The 22,287-nt window shown below is 39.6% G+C and overlaps 1 protein-coding gene across 2 annotated transcripts in view; it reads left to right on the top strand.

Moving 5' to 3' along the window:
• LOC133162026 (zinc finger protein 385A-like) overlaps positions 1-22,240 on the top strand; it is a 33,308-nt gene extending 11,068 nt beyond the window's left edge. For both annotated transcript variants that reach the window (XM_061290909.1, XM_061290910.1), the window contains 5 exons: positions 19,050-19,224; positions 19,348-19,662; positions 19,866-20,047; positions 20,134-20,220; positions 20,494-22,240. In XM_061290909.1, coding sequence (XP_061146893.1) covers positions 19,050-19,224; positions 19,348-19,662; positions 19,866-20,047; positions 20,134-20,220; positions 20,494-20,718 — 984 coding nt within the window. In that variant the 3' untranslated portion in view covers positions 20,719-22,240. The remainder of the gene's footprint in view (positions 1-19,049; positions 19,225-19,347; positions 19,663-19,865; positions 20,048-20,133; positions 20,221-20,493) is intronic.
• Positions 22,241-22,287: the final 47 nt, after the last annotated feature.

Here is a 22,287-nt window from a genome sequence, read left to right as displayed (position 1 = left end):
CGTGGCGTTTAAAATTGGCGAGTGAGAGGCCGTGACATAGCGGAAGAAGAATCTAATTTGCTTGGCGGCAAATGATGATGATGAACTCATGATGATGAGTCAGTTTGTACGCTTGAGCGCACCTGCGCCGTCTACAAATATCGAGCCTTGTCATTTACAAAAGCTGCTCGTATGTTGCCTGTCCGATCCCCCCCCCGCCACCTGTTTGCTCTGCAGAATGGAGTGCAACTTCCCAGAGTAACCGGAGAGGATGGGAACTCCGCAAACACACTTTAGCAATAATCTGCTCGGAGTAGAATTTCTGCAGGTTGCAAGGTGGGACAAACAGTGAGAAGTGTTGCCAAGTGTTCCCACAGCTGCGTTTGCATTTTAGTAAGGCACCTCCACCTTTTCTTGTTTACGCCTGAGGGAAGCCGTTGTTGTTAAACAGAAGTAAAAGTAGAAGTGACTAAGTGATTGATGTGAGCACTCCGAATAAAGTACCTCTCACGGATCCCCTTCTTGCGCAACATGTTGTAACTAGAATTTTGCAATTTCTGGAGAAATTGCGTGTGAAGGCGAAATGTATGAATAACTTCTTCGGGGAATGCTGCCGAACGATGTTGAAACGTGTTGAATTACTTGAGAAATGTAGACTATTTGGAGAATTTGTGGCGAATTTCAAAATAAAAGATGTGAAGTTTTTGGTAAGCGGGAAGTTGTGGAATAGGTAGGCAAAAGATGAACAGTTGAAAGTTGGAATGGGTTGAATCGGTTGGAAAATGTAGAAATTAGAGTAGAAAAACGAAATTTTGGAGAATTTGGTTGAATTTCGAATTTCGAATTTTTGGTAAGTGGGAAGTTGTGGAATAGGTAGGCAAAAGATTTACAGTTGAAAGTTGGAACGGGTTGAATCAGTTAAAAAATGTAGAAGTTAGAGCAAATGTTGAATCCCCATAGAGAATAAATGGGAAAATAAAAAAAAGCAATTGCGCCAAAATCGTTCTAAGTTTGGAACAAAACAAAAAAAACGGCCTCAGGAGATTCACTTTTGGGGTAAAAATGTTGAAAGGGGTTAAATCAGACAAAAAACGAAAAAGTTAGCGCAAATGTAGCTATTTGGGCCACTCAGTGTTGAAATAAGGTCACTTCCGGTTTGATTCGGGTCACTTCCGGTCTAGTTTGGGTCACTTCCGGTTTATTTGGGTCACTTCCGGTTTAAAACAGGTCACTTCCGGTTTAGCTGAGGTCACTTCCGGTTTATTTGGGGTCATTTCCGGTCTAAAAAGGTCACTTCCGGTTCATTTGGGGTCACTTCCGGTTTGATTTGGGGTCACTTCCGGTTTACCAGAGGTCACTTCCGGTCTATAAGGGGTCACTTCCGGTTTGATTGGGTCACTTCCGGTTTATTTGGGTCACTTCCGGTTTAATTTGGGTCACTTCCGGTTCGTCTGAGGTCACTTCCGGTTTATTAGGGGTCATTTCCGGTCTAAAAAGGTCACTTCCGGTACATTTGGGGTCACTTCCGGTTTGATTTGGGGTCACTTCCGGTTTACCTGAGGTCACTTCCGGTCTATTTGGGGTCACTTTCGGTTTGATTTGGGGCACTTCCGGTTCATTTTGGGTTCATTGGGGGCACTTGAGGGTCATCCAAGATGGCCGCCACACTGGAATTGGGGGTCAAGGGTTGAATGTGTAAGCGTAGTGGAAGTGGGGGTGAATGGGAGTGAATGTGGGAAGCATAAGGTGAATAAATTTGGAATGGGTTGAATCGGTCGAAAAATGTAGAAATGAGAGTAGAAAAACTGAATTTTTGAGAATTTGGTTGAATTTCAAATTTGAAAATGTGGAATTTTTGGTAAGTGGGAAGTTGTGGAATAGGTAGGCAAAAGATGAACAGTTGAAAGTTGGAATGGGTTGAATCGGTTGAAAAATGTAGAAATGAGAAGGGAAAAAGGAATTGGGTGTGAATTTCAAAATAAAAGATGTGAAGTATTTGGGAAGTTGTGGAATAGGTAGAAAAATGATGAACAGTTGAAAGTTGGAATGGGTTGAATCGGTTGAAAAATGTAGAAATGAGAAGGGAAAAGGAATTGGGTGTGAATTTCAAAATAAAAGATGTGAAGCTTTTGGTAAGTGGGAAGTTGTGGAATAGGTAGAAAAATGATGAACAGTTGAAAGTTGGAATGGGTTGAATCGGTTGAAAAATGTAGAAATGAGAAGGGAAAAGGAAATTGGGTGTGAATTTCAAAATAAAAGATGTGAAGTTTTTGGTAAGTGGGAAGTTGTGGAATAGGTAGAAAAATGATGAACAGTTGAAAGTTGGAATGGGTTGAATCGGTTGAAAAATGTAGAAATGAGAAGGGAAAAGGAATTGGGTGTGAATTTCAAAATAAAAGATGTGAAGCTTTTGGTAAGTGGGAAGTTGTGGAATCGGTAGAAAAATGATGAACAGTTGAAAGTTGGAATGGGTTGAATCGGTTGAAAAATGTAGAAATTAGAGTAGAAAAACGAAATTTTAGAGAATTTTGGTTGAATTTCAAAATAAAAGATGTGAAGTTTTTGGTAAGTGGGACGTTGTGGAATAGGTAGGCAAAAGATGAACAGTTGAAAGTTGGAACGAGTTGAATCGGTTGAAAAATGTAGAAGTTAGAGGTGAAAAACGAAATTTTGTGAAAATTTGTCGGAATTTTTAACGTGAAAACGAGAAATTTTCGAATTTGGGAATTTTGGGAATGTCGAGAATCCTTCCGAATGTGATTAGAATGTGCTGAATGATGTGAATTTCAAATTGGAACGACGTAAATGTGAAATGTCGAATGTGCCATTAAGAATGAATGGGGAAAAATTTGTCGGAATTTTGGGAATTTTGCGGAATCGGAAAATTTTCGGAACGAGAAAAATATAAGCGCTCATGTCGTGAATATTTGGAATACGTGAAAAGTGGAATGGAGTGAATCGGATGAATTATGTGGAAGATGAAACGTGTCAAAAAAGTGTGGAGAATAAAATAGAAGAATAATAATAATAACTAGAATTTTGCAATTTCTGGAGAAATTGCGTGTGAAGGCGAAATGTATGAATAACTTTTTCGGGGAATGCTGCCGAACGATGTTGAAACGTGTTGAATTACTTGAGAAATGTAGAATATTTGGAGAATTTGTGGTGAATTTCAAAATTGAAAGTTTGGAATATTTGGTAAGTGGGAAGTTGTGGAATAGGTAGGCAGAAGATGAACAGCTGAAAGTTGGAATGGGTTGAATCGGTTGAAAAATGTAGAAATTAGAGTAGAAAAACGAAATTTTGGAGAATTTGGTTGAATTTCGAATTTGGAATTTTTGGTAAGTGGGAAGTTGTGGAATAGGCAGGCAAAAGATGTACAGTTGAAAGTTGGAACGGGTTGAATCAGTTGAAAAATATAGAAGTTAGAGCAAATGTTGAATCCCCATAGAGAATGAATGGGAAAATAAAAAAAGCAATTGCGCCAAAATCTTTCTAAATTTGGAAAAAAAACAAAAAACGGCCTCAAGAGGTTCACTTTTGGGGTAAAAATGTTGAAACGGGTTAAATCGGACAAAAAACGAAAAAGTTAGCAATTGTAGCTATTTGGGGCACTTAGTGTTGAAATAAGGTCACTTCCGGTTTGATTCGGGTCATTTCCGGTCTAATTTGGGTCACTTCCGGTTTATTTGGGTCACTTCCGGTTTAAAACAGGTCACTTCCGGTTTAGCTGAGGTCACTTCTGGTTTATTTGGGGTCACTTCCGGTCTAAAAAGGTCACTTCCGGTTCATTTGTGGTCACTTCCGGTTTGATTTGGGGTCACTTCCGGTTTACCAGAGGTCACTTCCGGTCTATTTGGGGTCACTTCCGGTCTATTTGGGGTCACTTCCGGTTTATTTGGGTCACTTCCGGTTTAATTTGGGTCACTTCCGGTTCGTCTGAGGTCACTTCCGGTTTATTAGGGGTCATTTCCGGTCTAAAAAGGTCACTTCCGGTACATTTGGGGTCACTTCCGGTTTGATTTGGGGTCACTTCCGGTTTACCTGAGGTCACTTCCGGTCTATTTGGGGTCACTTTCGGTTTGATTTGGGGCACTTCCGGTTCATTCTGGGTTCATTGGTGGCACTTCAGGGTCATCCAAGATGGCCGCCACACTGGAATTGGGGGTCAAGGGTTGAATTGTGTAAGCATAGTGGAAGTGGGGGTGAATGGGAGTGAATGTGGTAAGCATAAGATGAATAAAGGGAATAAATGTGGAATGGGTTGAATCGGTCGAAAAATGTAGAAATTAGAGTGGAAAAACGAAATTTTGGAGAATTTGGTTGAATTTCAAATGTGAAAGTTCGGAATTTTTGGTAAGTGGGAAGTTGTGGAATAGGTAGGCAAAAGATGAACAGTTGAAAGTTGGAATGGGTTGAATCGGTTGAAAAATGTAGAAATTAGAGTGGAAAAACTGAATTTTGGAGAATTTTGGTTGAATTTCAAATTTGAAAATTTGGAATTTTTGGTAAGTGGGAAGTTGTGGAATAGGTAGGCAAAAGATGAACAGTTGAAAGTTGGAATGGGTTGAATCGGTTGAAAAATGTAGAAATTAGAGTAGAAAAACAGAATTTGAGAGAATTTTGGTTGAATTTCAAATTTGAAAATTTGGAATTTTTGGTAAGTGGGAAGTTGTGGAATAGGTAGGCAAAAGATGAACAGTTGAAAGTTGGAATGGGTTGAATCGGTTGAAAAATGTAGAAGTTAGAGGTGAAAAACGAAATTTTGTGAAATGTGGAATGTGCCATTAAGAATGGATGGGGAAAAATTTGTCGGAATTTTGGGAATTTTGCGGAATCGGAAAATTTTCGGAATGAGAAAAATACAAGCGCTCATGTCGTGAATATTTGGAATACGTGAAAAGTGGAATGGAGTGAATCGGATGAATTTTGTGGAAGAAGAAGCGGGACAAAAAAGTGGCGGGAATAAAATAGAATAATAATAATAACTAGAATTTTGCAATTTCTGGAGAAATTGCGTGTGAAGGCGAAATGTATGAATAACTTTTTCGGGGAATGCTGCCGAACGATGTTGAAACGTGTTGAATTACTTGAGAGATGTAGAATATTTGGAGAATTTGTGGTGAATTTCAAAATTGAAAGTTTGGAATATTTGGTAAGTGGGAAGTTGTGGAATAGGTAGGCAAAAGATGAACAGTTGAAAGTTGGAATGGGTTGAATCGGTAGAAAAATGTAGAAGTTAGAGTAGAAAAACGAAATTTTGGAGAATTTGGTTGAATTTTAAATTTGGAATTGTTGGTAAGTGGGAAGTTGTGGAATAGGTAGGCAAAAGATGAACAGTTGAAAGTTGGAACGGGTTGAATCAGTTAAAAAATGTAGAAGTTAGAGCAAATGTTGAATCCCCATAGAGAATGAATGGGAAAATAAAAAAAAGCAATTGCGCCAAAATCTTTCTAAATTTGGAACAAAACCAAAAAAAACGGCCTCAGGAGGTTCACTTTTGGGGTAAAAATGTTGAAACGGGTTAAATCGGACAAAAAACGAAGACGTTAGCGCAAATGTAGCTATTTGGGGCACTTAGTGTTGAAATAAGGTCACTTCCGGCTTGATTTGGGTCACTTCCGGTCTACTTGGGGTCACTTCCGGTTTATTTGGGTCACTTCCGGTTTAATTTGGGTCACTTCCGGTTCGTCTGAGGTCACTTCCGGTTTATCAGGGGTCATTTCCGGTCTAAAAAGGTCACTTCCGGTACATTTGGGGTCACTTCCGGTTTGATTTGGGGTCACTTCCGGTTTACCAGAGGTCACTTCCGGTCTATTTGGGGTCACTTCCGGTCTATTTGGGGTCACTTCCGGTTTATATGGGTCACTTCCGGTTTAATTTGGGTCACTTCCGGTTCGTCTGAGGTCACTTCCGGTTTATTAGGGGTCATTTCCGGTCTAAAAAGGTCACTTCCGGTACATTTGGGGTCACTTCCGGTTTGATTTGGGGTCACTTCCGGTTTACCTGAGGTCACTTCCGGTCTATTTGGGGTCACTTTCGGTTTGATTTGGGGCACTTCCGGTTCATTTTGGGTTCATTGGGGGCACTTGAGGGTCAATCCAAGATGGCCGCCACACTGGAATTGGGGGTCAAGGGTTGAATGTGTAAGCGTAGTGGAAGTGGGGGTGAATGGGAGTGAATGTGGGAAGCATAAGGTGAATGCATTTGGAATGGGTTGAATCGGTTGAAAAATGTAGAAATTAGAGTGGAATAACGGAATTTGAGAGAATTTTGGTTGAATTTCAAATTTGAAAATTTGGAATTTTTGGTAAGTGGGAAGTTGTGGAATAGGTAGGCAAAAGATGAACAGTTGAAAGTTGGAATGGGTTGAATCGGTTGAAAAATGTAGAAGTTAGAGGTGAAACACGAAATTTTGTGAAATGTCGAATGTGCCATTAAGAATGGATGGGGAAAAATTTGTCGGAATTTGGGGAATTTTGCGGAATCGGAAAATTTTCGGAATGAGAAAAATACAAGCGCTCATGTCGTGAATATTTGGAATACGTGAAAAGTGGAATGGAGTGAATCGGATGAATTTTGTGGAAGAAGAAGCGGGACAAAAAAGTGGCGGGAATAAAATAGAATAATAATAATAATAAAGTAAATGGAGTAGAATAACATATGTGTGAAGGCCTTCGCCTTCACACAATAAAGTAAATGGAGTAGAATAACATATGTGTGAAGGCCTTCGCCTTCACACAACTAGAATTTTGCAATTTCTGGAGAAATTGCGTGTGAAGGCGAAATGTATGAATAACTTCTTCGGGGAATGCTGCCGAACGATGTTGAAACGTGTTGAATTACTTGAGAAATGTAGAATATTTGGAGAATTTGTGGCGAATTTCAAAATAAAAGATGTGAAGTTTTTGGTAAGTGGGAAGTTGTGGAATAGGTCGAAAAATGATGAACAGTTGAAAGTTGGAATGGGTTGAATCGGTTGAAAAATGTAGAAATGAGAAGGGAAAAAGGAATTGGGTGTGAATTTCAAAATAAAAGATGTGAAGGTTTTGGGAAGTTGTGGAATAGGTCGAAAAATGATGAACAGTTGAAAGTTGGAATGGGTTGAATCGGTTGAAAAATGTAGAAATGAGAAGGGAAAAGGGAATTGGGTGTGAATTTCAAAATAAAAGATGTGAAGTTTTTGGTAAGTGGGAAGTTGTGGAATAGGTAGAAAAATGATGAACAGTTGAAAGTTGGAATGGGTTGAATCGGTTGAAAAATGTAGAAATGAGAAGGGAAAAGTGAATTGGGTGTGAATTTCAAAATAAAAGATGTGAAGTTTTTGGTAAGTGGGAAGTTGTGGAATAGGTAGAAAAATGATGAACAGTTGAAAGTTGGAATGGGTTGAATCGGTTGAAAAATGTAGAAATGAGAAGGGAAAAGGAAATTGGGTGTGAATTTCAAAATAAAAGATGTGAAGTTTTTGGTAAGTGGGAAGTTGTGGAATAGGTAGAAAAATGATGAACAGTTGAAAGTTGGAATGGGTTGAATCGGTTGAAAAATGTAGAAATGAGAAGGGAAAAAGGAATTGGGTGTGAATTTCAAAATAAAAGATGTGAAGTTTTTGGTAAGTGGGAAGTTGTGGAATAGGTAGAAAAATGATGAACAGTTGAAAGTTGGAATGGGTTGAATCGGTTGAAAAATGTAGAAATGAGAAGGGAAAAGGAATTGGGTGTGAATTTCAAAATAAAAGATTTGAAGCTTTTGGTAAGTGGGAAGTTGTGGAATCAGTAGAAAAATAATGAACAGTTGAAAGTTGGAATGGGTTGAATCGGTTGAAAAATGTAGAAATTAGAGTAGAAAAACGAAATTTTAGAGAATTTTGGTTGAATTTCAAAATAAAAGATGTGAAGTTTTTGGTAAGTGGGACGTTGTGGAATAGGTAGGCAAAAGATGAACAGTTGAAAGTTGGAACGAGTTGAATCGGTTGAAAAATGTAGAAGTTAGAGGTGAAAAACGAAATTTTGTGAAAATTTGTCGGAATTTTTAACGTGAAAACGTGAAATTTTCGAATTTGGGAATTTTGGGAATGTCGAGAATCCTTCCGAATGTGATTAGAATGTGCTGAATGATGTGAATTTCAAATTGGAACGACGTAAATGTGAAATGTCGAATGTGCCATTAAGAATGAATGGGGAAAAATTCGTCGGAATTTTGGGAATTTTGCGGAATCGGAAAATTTTCGGAACGAGAAAAATACAAGCGCTCGTCGCGTGAATATTTGGAATACGTGAAAAGTGGAATGGAGTGAATCGGATGAATTATGTGGAAGATGAAACGTGTCAAAAAAGTGTGGAGAATAAAAGAGAATAATAATAATAATAGAGAATGGTGTAGAATAACATATGTGTGAAGGCCTTCGCCTTCACACAACTAGAATTGCAATTTCGGAAGAAATTGCGTGTGAAGGCGAAGGCAGATGTTAAGTTACAAACGTTAAGCGTTAAAAATGATGAGCGGGAAGAATACAAAGGGAAAATAGATAATTGTGAAATAAATGGGAAAATGTTACAAATACATGTTACAAAAAGGTACAAATGATAAGCGTTAAAAATGAAACGTTACAAATGTTACAAAAAAGGTACAAATGATAAGCGTTGAAAATGATAAGGGGAAGAATAAAGAGTAAAATAATTTATGACGCCCAAAGTGGGAATCGAACCCACTACAGGAAACTGGCGCAGGTTGACATTGCCATTGTGTTTCCAACTGAGCTAATCAGGTTCCTACCTCAGTAACTGTTGAATTTGGTTAATGTAATGAATGTGTTTGTTGAATGCGAATGCGTAATCAAAGTGGTGGAAATTGCTTAATGTAATGAATGTTGAATGCGAATGACAAAAGTTACAAATGATAACCGTTGAAAATGATAACCGGGAAGGATAAAGAGTAAAATAAATAATGACGCCCAATGTGGGAATCGAACTGACGCGGGTTTTGATACCACTCGGGAAAGATGCTCGTGTACTGGAATCACTTGTGTTTCCCACGAGCTAATTGAGTCCCTTTCTTTTAGTGGTTGAATTTGGTTAATGTGATGAATGTGTTTGTTGAATACGAATACGTAATCAAAGTGGTGGAAATTGCTTAATGTAATGAATGTTGAATGCGAATGTTAGTTACAAATGATAAGCGTTGAAAATGATAAGCGGGAAGAATAAAGAGTAGAATAATTAATGACGCCCAATGTGGGAATCGAACCCACTACAGGAAACTGGCTCGGGTTGACATTGCCATTAAGAATGAATGGGGAAATAAAAGGCACAAATTTGCTAATTACTTAAAAACGGTAAATGTTATGAAGGGGAAAAAAGGTGGCAAGCTTGCCATGAATTTTTGGAACGTGTGAAAGTTTGAATGAGGTGAATCGGTTGAAGCATGTGGGAGTAGTTAGATGTCAAAAAAGTGGGAGGAATAAGTTGTTTAATAATAAGAATAAAAAAAATAATAATAATAAAGTAGAATAACAATGTGTGAAGGCCTTCGCCTTCACACAACTAGAATTTTGCAATTTCTGGAGAAATTGCGTGTGAAGGCGAAATGTATGAATAACTTTTTCGGGGAATGCTGCCGAACGATGTTGAAACGTGTTGAATTACTTGAGAAATGTAGAATATTTGGAGAATTTGTGGTGAATTTCAAAATTGAAAGTTTGGAATATTTGGTAAGTGGGAAGTTGTGGAATAGGTAGGCAAAAGATGAACAGTTGAAAGTTGGAATGGGTTGAATCGGTAGAAAAATGTAGAAGTTAGAGTAGAAAAACGAAATTTTGGAGAATTTGGTTGAATTTCAAATTTTGAATTGTTGGTAAGTGGGAAGTTGTGGAATAGGTAGGCAAAAGATGAACAGTTGAAAGTTGGAACGGGTTGAATCAGTTAAAAAATGTAGAAGTTAGAGCAAATGTTGAATCCCCATAGAGAATGAATGGGAAAATAAAAAAAAGCAATTGCGCCAATATCTTTCTAAATTTGGAACAAAACAAAAAAAACGGCCTCAGGAGGTTCACTTTTGGGGTAAAAATGTTGAAACGGGTTAAATCAGACAAAAAACGAAAAAGTTAGCGCAAATGTAGCTATTTGGGCCACTCAGTGTTGAAATAAGGTCACTTCCGGTTTGATTCGGGTCACTTCCGGTTTATTTGGGTCACTTCCGGTTTAAAACAGGTCACTTCCGGTTTAGCTGAGGTCACTTCCGGTTTATTTGGGGTCATTTCCGGTCTAAAAAGGTCACTTCCGGTTCATTTGGGGTCACTTCCGGTTTGATTTGGGGTCACTTCCGGTTTACCTGAGGTCACTTCCGGTCTATTTGGGGTCACTTCCGGTCTATTTGGGGTCACTTCCGGTTTATTTGGGTCACTTCCGGTTTAATTTGGGTCACTTCCGGTTCGTCTGAGGTCACTTCCGGTTTATTAGGGGTCATTTCCGGTCTAAAAAGGTCACTTCTGGTACATTTGGGGTCACTTCCGGTTTGATTTGGGGTCACTTCCGGTTTACCTGAGGTCACTTCCGGTCTATTTGGGGTCACTTTCGGTTTGATTTGGGGCACTTCCGGTTCATTCTGGGTTCATTGGTGGCACTTCAGGGTCATCCAAGATGGCCGCCACACTGGAATTGGGGGTCAAGGGTTGAATTGTGTAAGCATAGTGGAAGTGGGGGTGAATGGGAGTGAATGTGGTAAGCATAAGATGAATAAAGGGAATAAATGTGGAATGGGTTGAATCGGTCGAAAAATGTAGAAATTTGAGTGGAAAGACGAAATTTTGGAGAATTTGGTTGAATTTCAAATGTGAAAGTTCGGAATTTTTGGTAAGTGGGAAGTTGTGGAATAGGTAGGCAAAAGATGAACAGTTGAAAGTTGGAATGGGTTGAATCGGTTGAAAAATGTAGAAATTAGAGTGGAAAAACTGAATTTTGGAGAATTTTGGTTGAATTTCAAATTTGAAAATTTGGAATTTTTGGTAAGTGGGAAGTTGTGGAATAGGTAGGCAAAAGATGAACAGTTGAAAGTTGGAATGGCTTGAATCGGTTTAAAAATGTAGAAATTAGAGTAGAAAAACGGAATTTGAGAGAATTTTGGTTGAATTTCAAATTTGAGAATTTGGAATTTTTGGTAAGTGGGAAGTTGTGGAATAGGTAAGCAAAAGATGAACAGTTGAAAGTTGGAATGGGTTGAATCGGTTGAAAAATGTAGAAATTAGAGTGGAATAACGGAATTAGAGAGAATTTTGGTTGAAGTTCAAATTTGAAAATTTGGAATTTTTGGTAAGTGGGAAGTTGTGGAATAGGTAGGCAAAAGATGAACAGTTGAAAGTTGGAATGGGTTGAATCGGTTGAAAAATGTAGAAGTTAGAGGTGAAAAACGAAATTTTGTGAAATGTCGAATGTGCCATTAAGAATGGATGGGGAAAAATTTGTCGGAATTTTGGGAATTTTGCGGAATCGGAAAATTTTCGGAACGAGAAAAATATAAGCGCTCATGTCGTGAATATTTGGAATACGTGAAAAGTGGAATGGAGTGAATCGGATGAATTATGTGGAAGATGAAACGTGTCAAAAAAGTGTGGAGAATAAAATAGAAGAATAATAATAACTAGAATTTTGCAATTTCTGGAGAAATTGCGTGTGAAGGCGAAATGTATGAATAACTTTTTCGGGGAATGCTGCCGAACGATGTTGAAACGTGTTGAATTACTTGAGAAATGTAGAATATTTGGAGAATTTGTGGTGAATTTCAAAATTGAAAGTTTGGAATATTTGGTAAGTGGGAAGTTGTGGAATAGGTAGGCAGAAGATGAACAGCTGAAAGTTGGAATGGGTTGAATCGGTTGAAAAATGTAGAAATTAGAGTAGAAAAACGAAATTTTGGAGAATTTGGTTGAATTTCGAATTTGGAATTTTTGGTAAGTGGGAAGTTGTGGAATAGGCAGGCAAAAGATGTACAGTTGAAAGTTGGAACGGGTTGAATCAGTTGAAAAATATAGAAGTTAGAGCAAATGTTGAATCCCCATAGAGAATGAATGGGAAAATAAAAAAAGCAATTGCGCCAAAATCTTTCTAAATTTGGAAAAAAAACAAAAAACGGCCTCAAGAGGTTCACTTTTGGGGTAAAAATGTTGAAACGGGTTAAATCGGACAAAAAACGAAAAAGTTAGCAATTGTAGCTATTTGGGGCACTTAGTGTTGAAATAAGGTCACTTCCGGTTTGATTCGGGTCATTTCCGGTCTAATTTGGGTCACTTCCGGTTTATTTGGGTCACTTCCGGTTTAAAACAGGTCACTTCCGGTTTAGCTGAGGTCACTTCTGGTTTATTTGGGGTCACTTCCGGTCTAAAAAGGTCACTTCCGGTTCATTTGTGGTCACTTCCGGTTTGATTTGGGGTCACTTCCGGTTTACCAGAGGTCACTTCCGGTCTATTTGGGGTCACTTCCGGTCTATTTGGGGTCACTTCCGGTTTATTTGGGTCACTTCCGGTTTAATTTGGGTCACTTCCGGTTCGTCTGAGGTCACTTCCGGTTTATTAGGGGTCATTTCCGGTCTAAAAAGGTCACTTCCGGTACATTTGGGGTCACTTCCGGTTTGATTTGGGGTCACTTCCGGTTTACCTGAGGTCACTTCCGGTCTATTTGGGGTCACTTTCGGTTTGATTTGGGGCACTTCCGGTTCATTCTGGGTTCATTGGTGGCACTTCAGGGTCATCCAAGATGGCCGCCACACTGGAATTGGGGGTCAAGGGTTGAATTGTGTAAGCATAGTGGAAGTGGGGGTGAATGGGAGTGAATGTGGTAAGCATAAGATGAATAAAGGGAATAAATGTGGAATGGGTTGAATCGGTCGAAAAATGTAGAAATTAGAGTGGAAAAACGAAATTTTGGAGAATTTGGTTGAATTTCAAATGTGAAAGTTCGGAATTTTTGGTAAGTGGGAAGTTGTGGAATAGGTAGGCAAAAGATGAACAGTTGAAAGTTGGAATGGGTTGAATCGGTTGAAAAATGTAGAAATTAGAGTGGAAAAACTGAATTTTGGAGAATTTTGGTTGAATTTCAAATTTGAAAATTTGGAATTTTTGGTAAGTGGGAAGTTGTGGAATAGGTAGGCAAAAGATGAACAGTTGAAAGTTGGAATGGGTTGAATCGGTTGAAAAATGTAGAAATTAGAGTAGAAAAACAGAATTTGAGAGAATTTTGGTTGAATTTCAAATTTGAAAATTTGGAATTTTTGGTAAGTGGGAAGTTGTGGAATAGGTAGGCAAAAGATGAACAGTTGAAAGTTGGAATGGGTTGAATCGGTTGAAAAATGTAGAAGTTAGAGGTGAAAAACGAAATTTTGTGAAATGTGGAATGTGCCATTAAGAATGGATGGGGAAAAATTTGTCGGAATTTTGGGAATTTTGCGGAATCGGAAAATTTTCGGAATGAGAAAAATACAAGCGCTCATGTCGTGAATATTTGGAATACGTGAAAAGTGGAATGGAGTGAATCGGATGAATTTTGTGGAAGAAGAAGCGGGACAAAAAAGTGGCGGGAATAAAATAGAATAATAATAATAACTAGAATTTTGCAATTTCTGGAGAAATTGCGTGTGAAGGCGAAATGTATGAATAACTTTTTCGGGGAATGCTGCCGAACGATGTTGAAACGTGTTGAATTACTTGAGAAATGTAGAATATTTGGAGAATTTGTGGTGAATTTCAAAATTGAAAGTTTGGAATATTTGGTAAGTGGGAAGTTGTGGAATAGGTAGGCAAAAGATGAACAGTTGAAAGTTGGAATGGGTTGAATCGGTTGAAAAAAGTAGAAATTAGAGTAGAAAAACGAAATTTTGGAGAATTTGGTTGAATTTCAAATTTGGAATTTTTGGTAAGTGGGAAGTTGTGGAATAGGTAGGCAAAAGATGTACAGTTGAAAGTTGGAACGGGTTGAATCAGTTAAAAAATGTAGAAGTTAGAGCAAATGTTGAATCCCCATAGAGAATGAATGGGAAAATAAAAAAAAGAAATTGCGCCTAAATCTTTCTAAATTTGGAACAAAACAAAAAAAACGGCCTCAGGAGGTTCACTTTTGGGGTAAAAATGTTGAAACGGGTTAAATCCGACAAAAAACGAAAAAGTTAGCGCAAATGTAGCTATTTGGGCCACTCAGTGTTGAAATAAGGTCACTTCCGGTTTGATTCGGGTCACTTCCGGTCTAGTTTGGGTCACTTCCGGTTTATTTGGGTCACTTCCGGTTTAAAACAGGTCACTTCCGGTTTAGCTGAGGTCACTTCCGGTTTATTTGGGGTCATTTCCGGTCTAAAAAGGTCCCTTCCGGTTCATTTGGGGTCACTTCCGGTTTGATTTGGGGTCACTTCCGGTTTACCAGAAGTCACTTCTGGTCTATTTGGGGTCACTTCCGGTCTATTTGGGGTCACTTCCGGTTTATTTGGACCACTTCCGGTTTAATTTGGGTCACTTCCGGTTCGTCTGAGGTCACTTCCGGTTTATTAGGGGTCATTTCCGGTCTAAAAAGGTCACTTCCGGTACATTTGGGGTCACTTCCGGTTTGATTTGGGGTCACTTCCGGTTTACCTGAGGTCACTTCCGGTCTAATTGGGGTCACTTCCGGTCTATTTGGGGCACTTCCGGTTCATTCTGGGTTCATTGGTGGCACTTCAGGGTCATCCAAGATGGCCGCCACACTGGAATTGGGGGTCAAGGGTTGAATTGTGTAAGCATAGTGGAAGTGGGGGTGAATGGGAGTGAATGTGGGAAGCATAGTGGAAGTGGGGGTGAATGGGAGTGAATGTGGGAAGCATAAGGTGAATAAGGGGAATAAATGTGGAATGGGTTGAATCGGTCGAAAAATGTAGAAATTAGAGTAGAAAAACGAAATTTTAGAGAATTTTGGTTGAATTTCAAATTTGAGAATTTGGAATTTTTGGTAAGTGGGAAGTTGTGGAATAGGTAGGCAAAAGATGAACAGTTGAAAGTTGGAATGGGTTGAATCGGTTGAAAAATGTAGAAAGTAGAGTGGAATAACGGAATTTTAGAGAATTTTGGTTGAATTTCAAATTTGAAAATTTGGAATTTTTGGTAAGTGGGAAGTTGTGGAATAGGTAGGCAAAAAATGAACAGTTGAAAGTTGGAATGGGTTGAATCGGTTGAAAAATGTAGAAGTTAGAGGTGAAAAACGAAATTTTGTGAAATGTCGAATGTGCCATTAAGAATGGATGGGGAAAAATTTGTCGGAATTTTGGGAATTTTGCGGAATCGGAAAATTTTCGGAATGAGAAAAATACAAGCCACCCTTTCCTGAATATTTGGAATACGTGAAAAGTGGAATGGAGTGAATCGGATGAATTATGTGAAAGATGAAACGGGACAAAAAAGTGAGGAGAATAAAATATAATAATAATAATAATAATAACTAGAATTTTGCAATTTCTGGAGAAATTGCGTGTGAAGGCGAAATGTATGAATAACTTTTTCGGGGAATGCTGCCGAACGATGTTGAAACGTGTTGAATTACTTGAGAAATGTAGAATATTTGGAGAATTTGTGGTGAATTTCAAAATTGAAAGTTTGGAATATTTGGTAAGTGGGAAGTTGTGGAATAGGTAGGCAAAAGATGAACAGTTGAAAGTTGGAATGGGTTGAATCGGTTGAAAAATGTAGAAATTAGAGTAGAAAAACGAAATTTTGGAGAAATTGGTTGAATTTCGAATTTTTGGTAAGTGGGAAGTTGTGGAATAGGTAGGCAAAAGATGTACAGTTGAAAGTTGGAACGGGTTGAATCAGTTAAAAAATGTAGAAGTTAGAGCAAATGTTGAATCCCCATAGAGAATGAATGGGAAAATAAAAAAAAGCAATTGCGCCAAAATCTTTCTAAATTTGGAACAAAACAAAAAAAAACAGCCTCAGGAGGTTCACTTTTGGGGTAAAAATGTTGAAACGGGTTAAATCGGACAAAAAACGAAGACATTAGAGCAAATGTAGCTATTTGGGGCACTTAGTGTTGAAATAAGGTCCTTTCCGGCTTGATTCGGGTCATTTCCGGTCTAATTTGGGCCACTTCCGGTTTATTTGGGACACTTCCGGTTTAATACAGGTCACTTCCGGTTTAGCTGAGGTCACTTCCGGTTTATTTGGGGTCACTTCCGGTCTAAAAAGGTCACTTCCGGTTCATTTGGGGTCACTTCCGGTTTGATTTGGGGTCACTTCCGGTTTACCAGAGGTCACTTCCGGTCTATTTGGGGTCACTTCCGGTTTATTTGGGTCACTTCCGGTTTAATTTGGGTCACTTCCGGTTCGTCTGAGGTCACTTCCGGTTTATTAGGGGTCATTTCCGGTCTAAAAAGGTCACTTCCGGTACATTTGGGGTCACTTCCGGTTTGATTTGGGGTCACTTCCGGTTTACCTGAGGTCACTTCCGGTCTATTTGGGGTCACTTTCGGTTTGATTTGGGGCACTTCCGGTTCATTCTGGGTTCATTGGTGGCACTTCAGGGTCATCCAAGATGGCCGCCACACTGGAATTGGGGGTCAAGGGTTGAATTGTGTAAGCATAGTGGAAGTGGGGGTGAATGGGAGTGAATGTGGTAAGCATAAGATGAATAAAGGGAATAAATGTGGAATGGGTTGAATCGGTCGAAAAATGTAGAAATTTGAGTGGAAAGACGAAATTTTGGAGAATTTGGTTGAATTTCAAATGTGAAAGTTCGGAATTTTTGGTAAGTGGGAAGTTGTGGAATAGGTAGGCAAAAGATGAACAGTTGAAAGTTGGAATGGGTTGAATCGGTTGAAAAATGTAGAAATTAGAGTGGAAAAACTGAATTTTGGAGAATTTTGGTTGAATTTCAAATTTGAAAATTTGGAATTTTTGGTAAGTGGGAAGTTGTGGAATAGGTAGGCAAAAGATGAACAGTTGAAAGTTGGAATGGCTTGAATCGGTTTAAAAATGTAGAAATTAGAGTAGAAAAACGGAATTTGAGAGAATTTTGGTTGAATTTCAAATTTGAGAATTTGGAATTTTTGGTAAGTGGGAAGTTGTGGAATAGGTAAGCAAAAGATGAACAGTTGAAAGTTGGAATGGGTTGAATCGGTTGAAAAATGTAGAAATTAGAGTGGAATAACGGAATTAGAGAGAATTTTGGTTGAAGTTCAAATTTGAAAATTTGGAATTTTTGGTAAGTGGGAAGTTGTGGAATAGGTAGGCAAAAGATGAACAGTTGAAAGTTGGAATGGGTTGAATCGGTTGAAAAATGTAGAAGTTAGAGGTGAAAAACGAAATTTTGTGAAATGTCGAATGTGCCATTAAGAATGGATGGGGAAAAATTTGTCGGAATTTTGGGAATTTTGCGGAATCGGAAAATTTTCGGAACGAGAAAAATATAAGCGCTCATGTCGTGAATATTTGGAATACGTGAAAAGTGGAATGGAGTGAATCGGATGAATTATGTGGAAGATGAAACGTGTCAAAAAAGTGTGGAGAATAAAATAGAAGAATAATAATAATAATAATAGAGAATGGTGTAGAATAACATATGTGTGAAGGCCTTCGCCTTCACACAATAATAGAGAATGGTGTAGAATAACATATGTGTGAAGGCCTTCGCCTTCACACAATTATAACGTTGCCAATTCATCTCAGACCACAGAGGACGTATTAGGCTGCCAGTGTTTTTGTTTTTTTTAGGCTGCCAGTGTTGAGCACGGTCCTGCTGCAAGGGTGACGTCACGTCGTGCTGCATTAGCCGTCGTCACCACTGCAGAACGACAGCGGACACACGCCGCGCACCCAAAATTCCAGTCAGACTGGCGTCAGCACTGGTTCCCTTCACCTTTCGCCCGTTTTCTGCTCTTGTTTATAGCGTTTTCTTTTTTTATCCTCTGTGGGGTTTACCGTATCATCTGTCGCCTTTTCGCCAGCTTCTTAACCCCCCCCCCCCCCCAAAACAAACACACACACACACACACATGCCTGTCACTGCTGCCTGTACACTGATTTGTCTGCGACCAGCTCGCTCCATTTTCTGTGCCTTTGTCACTTTATAGATAAAACATCAAAGCAAAGCATATCCTGCTTAGAGAAAAAAGGATTTCAGGGACATTCAGCCGCTCCCGTTTTCTCCTTTTTTAAAATCCCATCCATACGTCCTCAACAATCATTCTAATCCCCTTCGTCATTTGTTTTCTCAATTTACTTTTCCGCACTTTTTGTTCATTTTTGATTATGATTCACTTTGTCCCTTAACCTCAACAATCTTGACGGCTCAAATCTGTTTTCTGTCCTCATGCTGCATCCTTGCGGCAATCTCTAAAAGGCTCTTTAGATTCTCTGCTTGATTAATGGCAGACCTTTATTGATTGCTTACGACCTGTACTTGAAGGTCATATGGAGCGTGAACGTATCCGAAAAGACAACTGCTGTGCGTTACCAAAAAAAAAAAAAAGGGGGGGGGGTACCATAAAAGAACTTGTGCTCTTGTAACAGTTGTTAGCATCATCCTCTTGTCTAATTGAGGGCTTTGAGGAAGCAGCAGCCATTGGGTTGAGTTACACAAGCAGCGAGCTCTGGATGCCATTCTGTCATCACCAATCAGGATGAGCGCTATATGGGTAACTTTCATCACCATCTAATACATGAGGCTCACAGAGGCCTCTTGAACACAATCCAGTGGTCCATCAAGCCTCAACCGGGCATCCATTAAGAGCCTTAAGGGCTTCCTCGAACATGGTGTGTCAACTGCAATAAAAAGTGAGTGAAAATAAATATAAGATTACGACAAAATCATTTCTCTCACACACACACACACACACACACACACACACACACTAAGAGTTTGCACATTTTATGTGCAATTTAATAAATGGCCCAAAAAAACTCGGCAAGATTTTACAATGCCTTTTATGTGACAGACACAAAGCTCTTCACTAGCTCTCTGACTCACTTGGACGTCAGCAGGCGGATTAAGAGTAAAGATGATGGAAGTGAACCAGAGATACTCCCAAATCTTCATATCCATCAAATTGTGTTTATTAATTTTTTCTTTCAGAGTCAAGCAGAGGCTCACTACAAGGGCAACCGACACGCTCGCAGGGTTAAGGGCATCGAGACGTCCAAGACGGCTCGTCTTCAGGATGGGGACAAGCAGTACCCTCCCCCTACCACTTCACCTTCACCGTCTGGCTCCTCATCATCCAACCTGGATCCTGATCCTCATAAACAAGGTTCTAATGGAGGATAATCTTTCATATACAACAAAGCAATGTCTCATTATTTTCACACATTTATATGAAGTTCCCATATGTTGAAGGAGCTTTACTAATCTGAAATATATGTGCTGTTTATAGACGACACCCAATCCTGTCCCAACTCTGAGTCACCTTTGACCCCGAGCCACCTCTCAACACCCACAGTGAGCTCAGCGGAAACAGAGTGTCCCTTTTTGGAGTCGGCGGGCACACCTATGCCATCTTCCCCCTCACCGGCCGCCGACGGCACGCCACCCGCAGACTCAACTGGGGCGGTCCTTGCTGACAACCTGTCTCCAGCTTCCAGCCCTCCTCCTGGAGAGTCTGAGGAAGAGAAAGCCAAGAAGCTTCTCTACTGCTCCTTATGCAAAGTTGCAGTTAATTCCCTCTCACAGCTGGAGGCCCATAACAAAGGTAAGTCGGTCGTACTAGTGCACGGCTTCGAAAATGAGAAATGTTGGAAGCGGCAGTGCTGCTGTGAATCTCAAATTTGTAATTGACAAACAGGAACACTACTGCCTCTCAGTGGTATAAAAAGAATATTGCAAGTTGCATTTTTTTTTTATTTTTTTTAAACAATCCTGAGTTGATTCCATTTCACTTTTTAATCACCCAAGGAACAAAACACAAAACTATTCTGGAAGCACGGAGTGGACTGGGGCCCATTAAAGCCTACCCGCGTCTCGGTCTGAAAGGCACCCCCGAGCAGGACCTGTCGTCCGACCCCAACTCTCAGGAACGAACCTTCCACTGTGAGATCTGCAATGTCAGAGTCAACTCTGAGCTGCAGCTTAAACAGGTGAGACTATTTTTTTTTTTTAAAAGAACAAAATACAAAGAGTCTCATTTCTATGATCGGCCCTGCTTTGTTTTCCACCACTGCAGCACATTTCCAGCCGGAGGCATCGAGATGGCGTTGCGGGGAAACCCAACCCTCTACTTAGTCGTCACAAGAAGCGTGCAGACTTTATGGTACACAATTCACCTTTACTTCACTGCACACTTCATCATTATTTACTGTAATCCATCAATCACTTGGCTCAACCAGTGAGTTCCCATCTTTGTCTTTCCAAGATATTTTTAGCCTTTTTTTAATTCAATGTTTAGAGTTTGGAGAGGCCAATTTTGTTTGGTATGAAAGAAGCCCTGACTTCAACCCAATCGAACATTTTTACATAGTTTTGTTCATGTGTGTTTTATTCACCAGCTCAATAAATCACATGAAATCTTCCTTGTCTCTCCAAGGATCTTCCAAAGACTCTGGGGGCGGGGCTTTTACCAAATCCTCTGGCCGTGGCGGCAGCCATGGCCGCCGCCGCCGCCTCTTCAAATCAGCTGGCACTGCGACCTCCTGGCCCGCCAGCCCACCCCCATCACCACCTGCTACAGGGTGCTCCCCTCAGCCTGCTGAGGCCCGCCCCGGGGCCTATTCGCACCACACACGGGCCAATTCTCTTCACGCCGTACTGATAGCGTGGGGAGTCAGGCAGAAGCACACTGTGAAGCGGATTCATTCGAGTCAAACTTGGGACTGACGTGGCTTAACGTTGCAAACCGCCGCGACTGGTATGCTAACAGGGAGTATTTGACGACGTTTTAAAAGAGACAGCCTACATTTTCATCTTTCCCCACTTATCTTGCATCCATCAATCACCCTGCAAAGAAGTGGACTATTAAATTGACTTCCACTTTGCAACTGATTTAACCGCTGTATTTCCAAACCCTACCTCTTCAACAATTCAAATCTCCTCCACATCTGATGCATCAATTTCATGAGAAGAAGAAGAAGAAAAAAAAAAAAGGAAACCCGCTGGGTTCTATATTGTGATCTCCTCTGATGTTAGCTGTTAGCAATCACTGTGTAATGAGTCCCCCCCCCCCCACCCCACTATTTGTGGTCAATGAATTTGTGTTGCTGCTGGAATCTCCTGCAACATTTCTCTGTACTGTATGTCTAGATCTTCCCAGCTGGCTTAGGGAGTCTGTACTTACCAACATGGAGTAAAAGAGGAACAGAATATACTACATTACGTCTTAAAGAAGATAGTCAATGAAGCACCTTAACCATGTCAATGGGTTGGCAAAGTTGTAGTTGTGGTGAAGAAGTACTATGCAGCGTTTATCGGTGTTTATATTTGTGGTCTAATTAGATGTTGGAGAAAAGAAAAGAAAAAAAAGAACATCAGGGAAGACTAGGCAAGTATCTTTAGGTTTAGATCTACATGTTAATTGTCAGAGAAACCCCCAGATTTGATTCCCCAGATTTTCCCCCCGCTAATAATTAGGCATTGGGGTAAAACGTCTGCATGTAAGTGATTTTAAATGCATTTTGATGCTTTAATAGACATTTCACCGCACAAAACAGAAACGTTTCAGTATCTCAGAGAAAGACTTTCAACACTGTGAGCACAGCCAGGACAATGAGGGAGTCGTACAGTGTTGTAGCAGCTATTTGTGATACGGCCATATGCGGCTCACAAACATACACAAATACGAAGCAAATGAGGAAGATGATATGCAAAATAATATCTTCTGAGAATATTAAAAAAAAAAAAAAAACAGCATTATGGTCTACAGACAATGGAAACCCAAGCACACATAAACACACACACGCGTGCACACACACACACACAACCTTTTTGATAGCTTTTAAGGTGTGTGGTAGGATCAAGTTTTTTCGCTCTGCTTTGTGACCCAACATGACTTCAAAAAACCCCGATGAAAAATGTCACAGCAGCATGTCAACACGTTAGCGGGAAACTTACGCAAACAGGAACTAGCAATACTTTCTGCTCTATTTTTAAAGTGAAACACAAGAAATGCAATAAAAAAAAAAACGTGTCAAAAGATATAATCTTTGTTTTTGGAAGTGATGTGTAGAAACATTACTGTAAATGTAGATTATTTAAAGAAATGTGGGGGGCTTCCAAATTGTTGAATTCTAATAGAATTGTACTCGAAAATCATTAAACTGTTTATGATTTTACTGCAAGTGGACAGACTTTTTATTTGAATTTGTTTTTCCCCACAGTTGATCTT

Source organism: Syngnathus typhle, linkage group LG11, assembly GCF_033458585.1.
Source record: "Syngnathus typhle isolate RoL2023-S1 ecotype Sweden linkage group LG11, RoL_Styp_1.0, whole genome shotgun sequence".
Lineage (NCBI taxonomy): Eukaryota > Metazoa > Chordata > Actinopteri > Syngnathiformes > Syngnathidae > Syngnathus > Syngnathus typhle.
Note: the sequence above shows the minus strand (reverse complement) of the source record. Positions and strands in the feature narration are given on the sequence as shown.